This window comes from Peromyscus leucopus, chromosome 12 (assembly GCF_004664715.2).
Source record: "Peromyscus leucopus breed LL Stock chromosome 12, UCI_PerLeu_2.1, whole genome shotgun sequence".
NCBI lineage: Eukaryota > Metazoa > Chordata > Mammalia > Rodentia > Cricetidae > Peromyscus > Peromyscus leucopus.
The window spans coordinates 12,738,920-12,755,446 of NC_051073.1; the positions used below are offsets into that span (position 1 = coordinate 12,738,920).

The 16,527-nt window shown below is 37.9% G+C and overlaps 1 protein-coding gene across 1 annotated transcript in view; it reads left to right on the forward strand.

The window, feature by feature from the left end:
* The window catches only part of Adamts5 (ADAM metallopeptidase with thrombospondin type 1 motif 5), a 44,090-nt gene that overhangs the window by 15,527 nt on the left and 12,036 nt on the right, over positions 1-16,527 (forward strand). The window contains exon 3 of the mRNA XM_037209657.1: positions 8,669-8,836. Coding sequence (XP_037065552.1) covers positions 8,669-8,836 — 168 coding nt within the window. The remainder of the gene's footprint in view (positions 1-8,668; positions 8,837-16,527) is intronic.

The following is a 16,527-nucleotide window of genomic DNA, read 5'->3' on the forward strand; positions in this document are numbered from 1 at the left end:
ATCCACATCAACATACTTCAGTTTTCTTAGTTAAATATTCCATTCCCTTTCTTAATTTATGCACAATCTCTTTGAATCTTTGTTTGTGGTGCAAGACATCATTCAATCGTTTTTACATACAGGATTTTTCAATATCTTATTTAAAAGATTTAGCTTGTTAAAGCTATAATCATAAGTATTAAATGAAAATTAAAATTTCTACCTCACATTCCTAGCGATCTATGTGTTTTCACAAGGTGCCAATTCCTAACCACATTTCTTTGAGGAGCAGAATAATGTCTAGTGAAAGGGATAATTTTTTTTTTTTTTCGAGACAGGGTTCCTCTGTGTAGCTTTGCGCCTTTCCTGGAACTCACATTGTAGCCCAGGCTGGCCTCGAACTCACAGAGATCCGCCTCGCTCTGCCTCCCGAGTGCTGAGATTAAAGGCGTGTACCACCACCGCCCGGCTTGAAAGGGATAATTTTGTAAGTCCAAATATGATGGCAGTTGAACAGAATTAGCATTTCAACTATTGTATTTCAAGTATTGATCCTGAGATACTGATGTACTGACAATCTCCTTGGCATTAAACATGAATCTTGGATATAAAAAGCATTCTCACAGCATCATTGATACTAATTTGGTCCAAAACATTTTTGAGCATTTTTCACTTAAAGCAAAGTGCTGAGATGAAGTCCAGCCCCTTTCAGTTGCCTGTGGAATCTTACTCATCGAGGTCATTTAGATACCTTGATCATCTGTGCTGTCCCTATATGGTCGACCAATAATGAGCTACTGCAGATCACACATTCTTGAAGGAAAAGCTACTGCTTCCTTCTGACCTCTCCTGTGGTGATCTTTACACAGAGTGACAGCTTTGGCAGGTTTTACCATAAGAGAAATGCTGAGCTTTCTACCTAGTCTTTTCATTGCTTCTTTGGACTCTCATGCCACACCACCTGGACTAGGGTGTCTAAATCTGGCAAGGTCACATTCCCAGTCCTCCTGAATTCTTCAACAGGGACTCTGTGTTACACAGGCTGATGAAGCAGTGAGAAGTATGGAACCAGACAGGCCAAACAAGACGAGTAGGCATGACTGTACGGGACAACGTGTGAGCATAGTGAGCTCCTATATGCAGAGTCAAACCTGTGTCTTTGTATATGATTATATCCTGGTGTCTCCTTGAATTGCTTGGTTGAGTTGTCTCTCTTTACTTCATTATAACTCTATTATATCCCTGTGATTCATTTTTCATTTAAATATTGCCTGCTTAATTGTTCTTTCAGTATGGCAAATGGCCTAAAGAGATATTTAAGATCCAAAGGAAAAAAGATATGGATTTGATTCCTTCTGCATTAAAAACATCTTTTATTAACTTCATTTTAATTGCCCTCTTATTTTAATTTTGTCTACATATTATAAGGATACACTCTAAAATGTGAGTGCTAAAATTTTTAGAAATGATAACCTTACCTAAGATTTTTATCTCTGCAGATGATCAGAGCCTTGTCTCTCAAGCATCTTGACCTTAACTCACTGACCTGTTCAAAGTGTTTATTTCTAATTATTACCTGAACTTTCAACTCAATCTAAGCTAACAATGGTTGGATTTTAATTCTAATCTATTCTTAGATAGCTTCTTCCTCATCTTTTATTATGTATTTGCTACTTTTTAGACTTGGAAATCATATAAACAGTCTATGTAGTTATAAAAATAACATCTTTAAGCAGTGGCTTTCAAGTATTTAGAATCTGCTTGAATCTCATTCCAAAATGTGCAGTTTCCTTCATTCCAAACAAATACTGTCAATGTGTTACTGCACTCAAAACACAAACTGGAAGGAAATATCCAGGACTCTAGCATAGACTGTCTACTTTTTTTTCTGTAAGAAGGAAAGGAATATATTTGATTAAGAATAGTTTCTCTTAACTGACATGGGGTACCATAGAGTGTCAAATGCTTTCTTTTGCTGTATAAAGTGGTTTCAAACAGAGGGTCCAATTTATTTTATGTTCAAAGAAAACAAAGTGTCCTTCTTCCTTCCCCCCAATATTCTCCAGTTTAAAAAAAAACCCTTAAATTGAAAATTAACACATAAGATAAATTAAAGAGTTGGTGGGCATGATGGCACACTGACACCGCTAACACTGGAAAGCCTGACACAGGAGGATCATGAGTTCCAAGCTAGCCTGGGTTCCATAGTGAGACTCTGCCGCAAAAAAAGAAAAAGAAAAATAGAGACAAACCATAGAAACCCCATGGTGTTAAACTGCAAGTCGTGAAACGGCATGGATTAGATTAAGAGTTCTGAAAAATTCTTCCTGTTTGCTTTACCTGTTAGCTGGGACTCTTCTGTCATCCTGCTAATCCATCCACTCTCAAAATCAAATGAACAATGAAATGCAAGATGCTGACTGTACACAGTCACCTGATGTCAATAGAGACTACAGGCTTCTGCAAGAGCAATGTTGATTAATGTGGGCAAGACCCATAGGATGTTTTAAATTGCCCTCTGCTTTCTAGGCTGTGCACAGTAAATACTGACTCAATTGCTAGAGCATTTCAAATTGTTGCTTCAAGTCATCCATGTGCTTTGGGTGGAGGCAGGAATGTGTTTACAGCTATTTTACAATCCAAATGAGAATGGCAGAAAGTTTTCAAGTTGATGTAAGTTTACGTTCCCAGTTTATATTTTTTAACTTGTCAAGCTTTTACTATAGACTTATAATAATAAAGATTTCACTTGCTGCACATATGGTCATTAAAAACAATCATTTTACTGATGTTGAGCCAACTTCTAATATACTAAGGGGAACAATAGGATTTTATTAAGATTAATGAAATCCATGATTTCCAAGCACACGAAAGGTTTATGTTATAGTAGTTAATTATAAAATGTGTTAAGTGAATTTCTGCACCAAGAAAGACTGCAATGTGTTTCCTAAGTTAAAACTAGGCAACTGTAAAGAGCATGACCAAATCCTCAGCCAGACTTAGGAAGTGGTTGAGACACAACAGGGGACTGCCTGTATTTTGCTGTGGTTAGAGGCTGCTCTGGTTGTGCTGATCAGTGTGTGACGCTGCCCGGTAGATGATTAGATTAAACAAGTCTATGTTTTGAAAAACTGCAGGGCTCCCCTCCCCACAAAACTTGGTAGACCAAAAGCAAGTCCACAGACTCAGATGTTTAACTGGCGGGGCAAGCGAGATGTGAAGTGAGAGGAAAGCTGGGATTCAACTTGTTATTTATCCTCAGACCTGTCACTTTAATCAACACAAACTAGGCATATTTCCTGTCAAACTTGAATCAGTACCTCACCGTGTCTTTCTTGGACTGGGGATGAAAGGTAGAAATAGGTATGGGTTACATGTCTCAAGCACTGTGAGATTTAATGTTTATTATGACTTTAAAAATAAATTTTATCCCAATCCATGTTTCTCTAGGGAAGGCCTATTGATTTTTTTTTCTTTTTGCCACACAGGTTGACAGCAGCTAGTTGAACATGGCATTAGAAAGTAGATTGCAGCCATAATATGTGGTTTGTTTCTCTTTTTAAATTAAGAAATTGTTCTCTCTCTCTCAGTTCAAGGTATTCAATGGTATTAAATTTTATTGTGAATACTGACAGAGAGATAACTCCTTGGTAAAGAACTTGCTTGTAAACACAAAAACATTAGTTCAATACCCAGAATCCACATTAAAACAAAAAACAAAACAAACAAAAAAAGCAGAACCAGACATTGTTGTACATACTTATAATCCCAGTCCTGGTGAGGCAGAGACAGGTGTACCCCCAGCTCTTACAAGCCAATTAACCCAGTCCACTTGGAGCATTTCAGGCCAATGACAAACAAGGTATAAAAAAAAATTTAAGGTAGATTGTGCCTGAGGAACATCAGCCAAGGTTCTCCTCTAATCTTCCCCAGGCACATGCACACATACATCACCATACATAATGTGAGCACACAACACACACAAACATGCACACAGGCACACCAAGAAGTAAATACTCTCATGAGGCACCCAGAAGAGGAAGCTAACATACAAAGAAATTTCTACATCTGCCTAAGATCCATAACTAAAAAATTTCCCAGGGTCACAATGCAACTCATCTGGTTCCAGAATCCAAGATTTTAATAGTACTGTATAATGGGGTTTTAGAAGTTATTAGGTGTGAAATTGGTTTAAAAGGACAGATCATCATACGGTGAAAGAGTTCATTTTTTTTTCTCTTCTTAAATTACACACTCAATACCACATTAGGCATTTTTACTCAGTGTTTTTTAAATGAATGCTTCTGAGTGTTATCACCTCTACATAAAGGTCTGTATTAGGAAGAGTATGTCCCTTATGATTATTGGAGGTCATGATTCCTCTCTGTGGTGGTTCTAGATTCTATCCCCTGTGAGCTGTTGACTCACTTTTCAACCCCTGGCCAGACCTTCTTGCACCTCCATAATCCCAGCTGGAAAATTAGGTAAATGAAAAACATGACCTCATTAAGAAACAGATGCCTCTTCTGAGCTGCACTTTCCCAAGTAAACACATTACAGTGCTTCTTGGGACATTTTTGTAGGATGTGGTGCTATGTCCCCTTGACTATTGGTTAGCTTGGGATCAGGAGACAAGAACTTGAAATTCTGTGTAATTTGCAGACCAAAGTTTAGCAAAACACTCAATTTCCTTCCTGAGGTCAGTCTTGCCCAGTAATACCTGAGTCGAATGAGAAGCTAAACTAGCAGTTCCCTTGAATGTAATGTGTCTTGGCTGGGGATGTGGCAGAGCTGCTGTAGCTTCTCTTGCATTCATGATGTTCTGAGTTCCATCTCCAGTGCTGAATAAAGCAAGAGAGGGAGCACACACCTAAGATCCAGGCTTCAGGTGGCAGATGCGTGAGGATCAGAAGTTCAAGGTCATCCTTAGATATGGATAAAGTTTAATGCCAGCCTAGGATAATTACAACCTGTCTTTAAAAAATATATATATATATATAAGTTTGTCATTCCCTTGGTGCATATTTTTCTAACTGCAGATTCACTAGACGAGAAAGTGAGAGCATCCTCAAATGTATATTTGGAATATCAAAAATGAAAGTCATTGAATAAGTTATCACCGATTTGGCAGTTTATAAAGAAGGTTATCAACAAAAATACTCAAAGCAGTTTTCTTTTTGGTGTTTTGTGTGTCTACTGATTACAAATGGCTCTAAATAAAAATGCAGATGTTTCCCTTATGCAAGGTTTGGGTCTTTAATGTAACCCTCTAAGTGTGAATGGCCACTACTAAGTCCATCTCCACCTCTTGTTCATTAGTTTGGGTACCCTATTGGACTAAGGAGCTTCCTCAAAAAAACTTTATCCTTCTAAACTACCTTGAAGCAGCCCTACTCTTTCATTCCTACATTCTGACTCCTAAGAGAGAAATGCATCTCAACAGCTCCAAGGGAAAAGATGGCCTTTCTCCATTGGTCTGTGGACGGCATGCCCTTTGACCTCTAATACCTCATCCCTGCACTAATTTCACTGCCCTCTTGCTCCAAAAAGCTCCTCAGAAAATACACTGTGACGAGAACAGCTAACGTAGGCCTTGTGAACACTGACTTTGTCGCTTCCCCAGATTCCGCCGCCAAGGCTGGTTTACCCTTCTAGGTCGTGATTATCTAAATCCCACCTGCTGTTCATTGTAAATGTCTTTGTGGTGCTTTCCAAATTAACTTCCTCTGAATGAGTAGTTGTCTGAAGAGTTAAAAATCTGTCCTCGTCAGTCAGATCTGTATGCATGTTGGGTCCCCTTCACAGCTGTTTGGCATCCATGATTGTCAGCTGTGATGTCATAGTTTAAATGTCCTTGATTCTGGATCTACAGTGTCCTGCTACATCGCCTGCTGTGTAAGCGCCTCATGCATCTGTATGTAACTTATCGTTCCGGTTCTCAACGATGCTGGCAAATTTCAGACTGACATCAAATGTCTTCACGTCACTGACTGGGGACACAGGCTTTAAACACACACTGTGCTTGCTGTTTGTGACCTCCAGTACAGGTGTCACCTCCTCCTTGAGGAGCATTGGACACTCATCGCATTCTTCTTCCTTTTCAATTCCTGCCAGCTCTGGAGGGGAAGTCACATGGGTCTCTCCTGGTACCCTGGTTCCAGCTACTCTGGAACCTTCCGCCTGTTGGTGGGGTGTTTAAATGTTTTTCTAGAGCCATAACTCCTGCCGCCCTTGAGAACATGCTTTCCCCAGGCAGCTTACAGGTTTTCTCCATGGAGGACGAGTACTTTTAAATGACAGTCTTCCAGTCAGCCCTCCAGCAGTGTTTCTGTCTGATGGAAGGAATCTCACAAAATGAACACCTCCTTTAAGTCTGAGGTGGAGCTTTGATTTGTTAGTGCTCAGATCAGCAAGGCAATCTTTTCTGGTTGAACTTGCTTATATGTGCCTGTCTTTGGGGCAATTAAGTCAGATGGCTAAATTTAGGGATCATAAAAACCACAGTATGATATGAAATAGCACTCTAAATAATTTATTAAATCATGCCAAAATATTTTCAAAATAAACTGTCTGGTTGACACCACTTAAAATTTTAAGTTAGTAAGAGTTGCCACTATGTGCGACAGAAACAAAACCAAGATACTTTCTTCAGCCCTCTAAGTGAATTTGGTGTTTGCAGTACATACTTTATTTAAATCATAAATCCAAAATACACCCTCCAAATGAAGTGAAAATCCCTTGATGCAATAATAAAAATGCCTTTGGAAAATGTTATTTATATCAATTTGAGAGGGGAAATCCTGGCTTCATTAAATGTGTGTGAATCTCTTAGAAAATATAATGCAAAAGGCACATATTGTTAAATTTAAAACATGGATTTGACTGAATACTCTGTTACAGAGATTTCATTGGACACATTTCCCTCTTTCTTTTTCTCTTGACACAATACAATTCCCCAGTATGAAACTTCCAAACAAGTTCCACTGTGTTGGCTGTTAAAGCTGTTACCTTGGAAAAGTCCAGGGACTGCAAGGTGAATTCTCAAAAAGTGCTGGATAGATTAAATAATTTTCAGCAATCTTAATAAATAGGTTTTCTGTGGATTGTGACACTCTTAAAAAAAATCTCTGCATTCCACTCACAAATTAGAGAGGCCCTTGCCAATCCTGCTTCCCATGTTATTGGGGACATACTTCACAAAAGTGATAGGTACTCCTGCTACTGATCAAACCTATCATGTGCTGCAATGGAGAGACTTTCAGAGAAATCTTGCTTGCCCCATAAATTCTATAAATGCTGCTGAAGGCAATAACCAAATAAATAGCATAAATATGTAGAGAATTGAAAGGTCACCGAACCGTAGTCACTTCATTCCAAGCACAAGAGCAGTCAGCTGTGCAGTGAATAATTTTGTTATGAGGTGTCAGTGATTTAACAAGTTGGCCCAAAGTAGCTGGAATGTGGTGTGAAAGATTTCATCTCTGTTGGGCCGTGTTGCTCTGCATTGACTGGACTCTTGATCGGATGGCCAGCATTCCTGCATTTGATGTATAAGAATCTCAGGAAAAAGTGACCAATCTGCTGTACTGTCTTATTCATTAGCTTGTGGGTTTTATATGATCCTGAAAGCTTTGCTGAAATAACTACCTCCTTGAATTCTTTTGTAAAGCCTTTTAGATTTATAGAAGAATGTCCATATACCCATTAGGCTATGGAAAATAATGATATTGAGGAACAAGAAGCAATTTACTCATATCATAAGAATCTGAGTACACTGACGTACTCTGAGAATTGATACCTGGATAGATGAGTTGGCAATAGTCTAGGCTGGGACTGTAGCAAGTATAGGAGCATTAAGTGCACACACATCCTGACCAGGTGCCTTGGAACCATTACTCATCTTCCTGGCATCTGGTTCCTCATCCATCTCTAGCACTCCAAAATGAGTATGTTGATTTTTTTTTATCCATAATACAGTAGAGATGAGCATATTTTCAAAATAGGTTCTTTGTGAGACTAATAATTATCTACAATTCACCAAATAACTATAATAAACAAAATATGAAGAGGGATGATATTTCATACAAGAAAACCTCTAAATGTTACTTTTTATTTGTTTTCTCTCTGGGTCATCTCAGAGAACTACTTATGTACTTGACAAAGAAAACAGTAGTCTTCGGCATTCAAAAAACGGTCTACAGTTTTCTGTGTGCATAGCACTAAGTCAGATACAAAGGTTTTAGCTGTAGATGATGAGGGAAATGTACTTTGATCTTCTGGAGTTTTGTAGTTGATCAGAGAAAGCGGAATACTAACAATAAAAATAATATGTGGTGAGGGCTATGACATAATCCCACAAAGGCCTCCCAAATTCATGATTCTAAATAAGCTTTTATATGTCAATGAGCATATGTGATCCAGATGGACTTGGGGATTATCTACTTCGTCATTTATGTTTTCAATTTTCATCCAAATGTTCACCCAAAGCAACTACTTCATAACATCATGCAGTTTTCACATGGCTGGAGGATCAGTCTGGATATGCAGACTGTTAAAATCACCATTGATTAGGTGCCAAGGAGGGGTGGGGCTAATGTATTTGTTAGGTGAAAATAGAAATTCAGAGTCATCTGTAGTTGGCGATTCTTTTCTTCCTTATGTCATTTGCACTCTCTCTTCTCTTCCATAGGACATCTACTTGGCCTCTCCCATGACGATTCCAAATTCTGTGAAGAGAATTTTGGTTCCACAGAGGACAAACGTCTAATGTCTTCAATCCTTACCAGCATCGATGCATCCAAGCCATGGTCGAAATGCACTTCAGCCACCATCACGGAATTCCTGGATGATGGTCACGGTATGTAACTTAAAGGACAGCATAGATGCTTGAAAACAAATTCAGATTTTTTTAGGAGCTTTGCATCATGATGGCTTCATGATCCTCAGATCATCCTGTGCGACAATGGTCACTTGGACAGTGTCAGAAAAGATGTGAGCAAATCGATTGTTTCTTGGCATGCAATGACAGCATCCTTGGTGGCATTACAGCTATGGTAATTTTGCTGTTGGTTTAAAAAGTTCAAAAGGGAAACAGTGTGGGAGACCACACAGAATGCCTAGCAGTGGATGCCCTGAAAGCCTGGCTTTTATTTCCTCTTTCACCAGGAAGTTCCTGTAAGAACATTAGCTGACATCTTGGTTTGCATGATATTAATATGACTCCCAGAATTTTTTGTTGCATGCTATTACAGGGGTTTGGTTAAGCTGTAGGATGTAATTCTACTGGATTTTCTTTATAGCAAAGTGAAACCAGGAAGGGATGCTCTCTAGATATTCATTGACTAGAAAAATTTGATTTCATCCTGACAGTAGTTTCTCTTGGAAGTAACATAAAAACTACAGAACAAAAATAACAGAGCCATGGTGGGAAAAGACTTTGAGAACTTCAAAGGAAAATTTCTGGCTTTATCGTTTACAGGCAGTTCAAGAGCATAACATACTTTATTAAACTCTGTAAGACTAGGATTAGTGCTGTAAGTCATTTGAAAGTATAGAGGAAGTCACAATTTCTAGAAATAACAAATCCTACTCCCTAAGTAGTCTTCGAAACAAGCTGTTGCAAATTTCCTCTGGTCTTTTACTGTTTCAACATCATAGAAATGTGGCAGGCTGGACATGCACAGTTGGAAGGAATCCTTGAGAGCATATACTTCAACTTTCTCATCTTTCATAAAAGAGTGTGTCCTGTTTTCTTTCTGCTCTCTTAAAATGCATCTCTTTCTGAAACAGGTGGTTAAGTTTTGGACTTTGAAGGTAATAATTTCCATAAACTATCTTATGAGTCATTATTCAAAGTAGGATCAAGAAAATCTAAGATTGCATCTTTACCCTGAGTTTCAAAAACACTTGATTTTTAAACACCTGATTCCTTAATGTGTTAGGCATTTTGAACTTTGACTAAAGAGTGCCAAAACAACCAATAAATTAAATTCATTTCAAACACTGGGATGTTTCCTACAAAGTGCTTTTTATGAAGCTGTAGCCAAAATGTTTTCATTTTGCATCATCTTTCCGTATATTACTGTTGAACTGGTAAAGCTCTTGTGGATACTAGAATTTGCATTTCATAATTTTAAAAGGAATCTAGCCCCTGCCATGCTTGGATGTTCTCCCAATTTCAGCAGCATGGTGGTGCAAACCTATCAACCTGGCACTCGTTCTTTAGCCTGGAGCAAGAGGATGGTGAGGGCCAGGGCAGCCTTAGATGCAGAGCAAAGACATGTCTCAAAAATAAACAAACAGTTATTTTATCAATACCAAATAAATACCTTCAGTAGTAGAAAAGGTGCCCCATATTTTAAAGACTTGGAAACACTACTAAGACCCATCTGTCTTTCCCTTAAACTAAAATAAAAATGGCAGTTCTCTTTAGTTTGGTTACCATGCTGACCAAAACCTGATATGGATGCTTCTGTGATCATCTCACTCTCAATGCTAAACAAGTCACTATGTGAAAGAGTCTCTCCCTAGTAGAATCTTAACTCTCTACTCCTGATACTACCCTTACTGCTTCATTTTTAAGAAATAGCATGACTATTTTATTTTCAGATTGTATATTACACATGATAAAAGGCTGAGCTAAACCCTGAATCTCTAAATAAATAGATCAAGTTGTTAAGGCAGCAAATTCTTATGGCAAAAAAATAGGCCAGCTTTTCACCCCATGTACGTATTAGCTCAGTCACAAAGCTGTGTCAAATTGTATTGCTTTGGCTGTAATTTTAGAAGGATTCCTTTATTTCATGTTTGTGGAACTCAAGACCTTACTTTCAGCAATAACTATGCTTCCAACATTACTTTAACTTTCAACAGTATTTCTATATTTTAAAAAGTCTATAATCTGCTTGGTGTTTAATTTTCACCATGCTTCCGTACTTTTGCGTCAGTTTCTGTTCAAAAGGACTTCTGATAGAGACCAGCTAAGAACACAGTTATAGCAGAAGTAGATCATATTCATTTACACTAATAAAGATGGTCTGAGTCTCCCAGATGTGGATTAAATAAACAAAGGATTTGCCAGAATTCTTTGAATGAGAAAATATTTACTTATTTAATCAAATCTAGATACTTTCATTTTTGAATATGTTGATTTCTGTTAGGTGGTCTTTCATTTCAACCAAAAATGAAAAAATTATATGCTTTCAATCACTTATAATGATGAAGGTAATTTCAGAATAAGGAAAAATAAGGGAAGGCGGTATGCAGTAGGACCTGAGCCATGGTTCCTGTCAAAAGATCACATGCATCTATAGTATTTCAGTAGTGTCTCTCTAGCGCTGTTATTTAAATGAGAGCTCAAAGAATTTAATAGCCTTGTAATGTTGATTTTAAAATACCTACAAGTCAGTTTAAATGACAGTATGGTAGCAGGAACTGGCAAGCCCATTTTTTAGATGATTGAAGCACTGATACTTGAACTTAAGGAATCAAGGAAAAATCCCAAGTCCAAGATGATTTAAAAACAGGCATGCAGACACACATTGGTTCAAAGACTAACAGATTTCACCACATCATAGCATACAACTCTCCCCCCTCCCCCCGCTTTCTTTATAGGAAGCCAATAAAGTAACCACTCAAAAAACTGTGGTCAGGATCTAATGTTCTAGGCCATTAAAACCTTTTAGCAACATAGTACTCATGGGCCTGGGGAAGACTTCACACAGATAAACTGAGGGCAAGTGTAGAAGTAACCTTCGTATTCAATAAGAAACACAGAACCAATGCAAAGAAGAAAGCCAAGAGGTCAGAGCAATAGCTAAGAGCTAAAAACCTTACCCTTCCTCTCGCGGTGATCCTACCTCTCTGAAAGAGACCTACTTCCTGTGTGTCTGTCTTTATAAAGACTTTCTGTTCTGCCTTCTCACTGGTTGTAAACCCAACCACATGACCACCTCATCACTGCCTGTCTGTACAGATCTCCAGGTATTCTATGGTTGGTATTGAGATTAAAGGCGTGTGTCTCCAATGCTTGAATACACAGAGATCTACCTAGCTCTGCCTACCAAGTGCTGGGATTAAAGGCATGCACCACTAGCGCCCAGCTTCTTCGATGGCTTGCTATTAACTCTGACCCCCGGACAACTTTATTTATTAACATACAAATCACATTTTAGTACAAATAAAATATCACCATAGGCAAGTGAGCTCATTTGACAGTAAGAAAGTAACAAAATCAGTAAACTGCAGACCTAAAACCAATCCACCAACCAACAAATGAAAAATGTGTAGTAACCTGGTCCCATTTTCCTAAACATCAATAGTGTGACATCCATCGTGCTAGTTTCATTCATTGAAAGACTAGTAGACACTGGCCAGATACAGAGATTTATGCAGGGATAAGATGGACTTTCAGCACTTGGGAATGTCAAATTGAGACACTCAGATAAAGGCAGCAAAATGTGCCATGTTTAAGTGAGTACTGTCACAAAATGTGCCTAATGTTTTGATGGTGCCCAAAGAGCACATGATCTGGAAACACATTTGGTGTGATATCACATCCTTCCTGCTTGTACCTCCGACAGTGCAGAAGCAAAAGGAAGCTAGAGTAAAATTAAACTCAAAGCATTTGATTTATTTTTTAAATTATTACCCATAAGTAGCTGGATGTTTGCAGCACTCTACCACTTCCAGGTTTAAATTCATTAGTACTGAGTGTTTCCTGATTTGGGTCCATGGGGAAACGTGCAGTGGTTTGGTTATGACTGGGAAGCCAAAGACCATACTCTAAAGTAAGTGTGTCTGGAGACTTGAGCTTCGAAACAGGAGGAGCCTTGACTCGTGGGACTCCCCCACCCCTGGCCAAGGGCTTTGCAGAAACGTTGCAGTGTTTATACAAGTTAGCTGAAGGCAAGCTGGCTGGGAGTGTGAGCCTTGGAAGTAGGGGTAAGCACCAGCAGAGAAATTGTGCAAGGAAGGCAGGTGATTGAATTTCCTTTACCAAAGGCTTCCTTCCAAACCTTGAGTGAGGCCCAAGGAGATAGTTTTATTTGCTGCATCCAGAATTCCTCTGCCAGATGATAAAAAAGACAAGTGATTACAGTTCAAGAACACCAGCAACCTGGGCTGATGTGGAAAATGCATGAATGGTTCTTTTCTTATCATTTACTTAAAGAACTAAGGTTATGGCCACTCAACAAGCACAGAACTTTTGACAGAAAATAGTAATGGAAAGCTCTATGTCTGGATTCTTTGTTAATTTCCAACTGTGGAAATAGCAATAAAAACATAAAACCAGCTTTTAAGGTAAAAATCAAGAAATTTGAAGCCTATTATGGCTATATCTTGATTTTTCACAATAAATGTGTTTTTTGAGAATATGAGCAAATAAGCCATACTCTAAAAGCCATGGTAAATTGTAATTTAAAGCTTTGTGTCAACATATGTTATGGAGAATGTTTAACCTCACTCCCTCATCGTTATCTATGATCATGAGCACATAATGCTTCCACCAGCTACAGACACTAGAATCACTTTCAGTCAGCATCATCTGTCCCTTTGGCAATGTTCTTGTTCCTTTATCACTGGAACCAAAATGGTTTCTTGAACAGCAAGAAAATGCACTTTTCCCTGTTAATATTAGACATTCATCCAAGGGTCTCAAAGAAGGTGTGCAAAGACTGGAAGCAGAAGCTAGAAATAAATGGGGAGCAGAGAAAGTGTTGTGAGGTCTCAGATACTTATTCAGGATCATTCATTGAGTTTTCGCGATTTATTTGGGTCAGTGCTCAATCTTATACCTGAGTGCCAGAAGAGAAGGAGGAAATAACTGCAGTGCTAAAAATAAAAAAAGAGAGAGAGGGAGATGAAACCATTGAAAAAAAAATCCTTAGTCCCATAATTTCTACTTAAAATTAACTAGGAAGACAGCCCTACTTAAACAACATCTGAACCTTTTAGGTCCCAGGTTCTATTTCCTGGAGGCAAGCTGAACCTTCCTTTATTTGCTGGTAAGCTATAGAGCCCAAGGAGAAACAATCATTCTCTCGTTTACCCATTTAAAATGACTCTTTTCGGTTTTCAGTTGTGGGCCTTATTTTATATTTTTAATCTTGTCTGCATGGAAAAACACATATGTTATGCTCACATGCCTGCTGACTTTCCATTTGATACACACTCAATGTGAGAGTAGAAAACAGGAAGGAGAGAACTGGAGAGAGGAGAGAAGAGAGGAAGGCACAATTTGGCAATCTTGAACAGAAAAAAGCCCCAGGTAAAATTTCAGACTAATTTAAACTTTTTAAATATGAAGTGGTTATGAAGAAGTGACCAAAAGTAAGAATAGAACAGATAAAGAAGAAGTTAACAGTCAGTTGCATTCCAATAAAGGCCAAAATTAAAATGTTGAAAGAGAGGTCATTTTCTAGTTTCAGTCTACCTCCAAACCATATGCACTTTTAAAAGTGGAAGACACAGATTGGATAATCCATTATCACATCATTTTTAAATATTGTATACTGTGAGCTTCATAGTTAGACACTGTAATGATTTTTGTCATTTCCTGGCATAAGGTTTCCATATGGTAGAGATGTTTGTACTATTTTGTTACAAAAGGAAATCATCAAATATAAAACAAAGTTACTAAAGTGCAGAAACTTATCTTTAAAAAAAAAAAAAACCGTAAGTTAATGTCAATCATTCCAAGAAGGAAATCATTTTATTTTAAACAAGAAAATGTCACTTTCATTTGACCTCTAAAAATAATGTTATTTTAATTGTACTGAGTTAAGCATTATAAAGGCCTGTTTCATCTTGAAGTGTCCTCACCAAAGATCGATTCTAAACTGCTAGCAATCTACATTCCTCCACTCTCATTATCTCTTGTGAAGTAGGGTGGCTATCAGTGACTGACTACGTATCCATCTTAAGATGATCACTTATTCTGTTTCACTATAAATACGGTAGACCTATGCCCTATTTGTCTACACAAGGCTAAGTCTCTCCAGCTAATGTTATGCAGTCTATGGTCTGTCCGTTTTAGGGAAAACAAAAAACAAAAAACAAAAAACACTGAACACAGCACTTTAAAAGACCTGGAAAGCATTCTCGCTGATTCTGAGATTTGTTCAGCGTTCTAACATCAGCACTCTGCTAAGGCTTCTCTGATTTGCACAGCAGCCATTTGATGGAGCAATGAAGAAGACAGTTTCCCAGAGTTCCAAAGTGCCTGCTCTTCCTCAGTCCTGTTAGTGGGGTTTTACTATCATTCCTTCCTATTGACTTGCTGTTAATGTTTTCCTTTTAACTTGATGTTTTTCTCGCTAAGTTCTCTTTGGTGAGATCCTCATTTCTAATGCTTTTTCTGGCTGGCCTTAAAGAGCTTTACCTCTTCAAACACTCTGGCTCAGTTAAATGGTTTGCTATTTACTCATTTTCCTATAATGCCTCTATCACAGTTGGACAAATAAATAGGTGTACGCTGCTCTCTTTGTAGAAAGTTGAGTGCAGTTGTAAAAATGTTTGCAATACTCTTGAAATGTGCTGAATAGTTATTTTCCCAGTGTAAATAAGGATTTGAATGTGGAAGTTTTTCTTGGATAAAAGGCGTTGACTTTCAGTTCAGTTGAACATAAAACCAACTATCATTGTTTCATCTGTTTCTGTTCTTTTTTAAAAACTTTTCAACCTTTGCAGTTTATAGCGAAAAAAGTGAGCATCTCGCAGATCCCAAAAATAGATTAGGGAGAGGTTAACTCACTTGGCTGAGAGCACACAAGCATGTGGTATTTCATCAGAATTAGACTTTAGGCCAGCTCTTTCTAGCAGTAGGCACAGTATCTATCATTTAAAGGATACCAAAACCAACATGCGTCAGTCCCTCAGAAAGAAAATAAGACATCTTTCTATACACCTGAGACAACATGGTATGCCAGGAGGATGGCAGCTCCTGAGCACAAAGCCCTAATAACTAAGTAACATTGGATACGAAATTGACTATTTATATTTCTTGACTTGTCTTTAAGATGAATAAAAAGAGTAAGTCAACCTCCTGGGATTCTTCATATGAAATGAATAAGTTGACATATATAAAGAACACAGAATGTGTACCAAATGTTAGTTGTTATTACTATGATAACCAGTGTGTGACTTGTATAATCAAATACGAAAAATAAAAAAAATCACACAAGCCAGTGGGCATCCATGCCTGAGTATTTGATAAAGAAAAAGAATAATTTCAGCTCACTGGGCCTGCGTTCTAAGGGATGCATTTTGGATGAAAAGGGGAAGTTCCAGATTTTATGAATTCTCTATAGCATCCTGGTTGCCTGGCCCCTACTCTAAGATTCCAGCTGCTTTTGGCTGCTACTCTGAATACGCAATAAGAAAATGATAAACAGACTTAGTGGGAAAATAAAGGTAAAGATTAAGACTTTTCTAGTCCAAATTACCAAATATTCTTACTTTTTTCCCACTATTTTATTCTATGGATATTGAAAGTCTTTTATTACAATTTTTACTAGTGTGTAAGAAATGTTTATTTAGTTTTTCTTT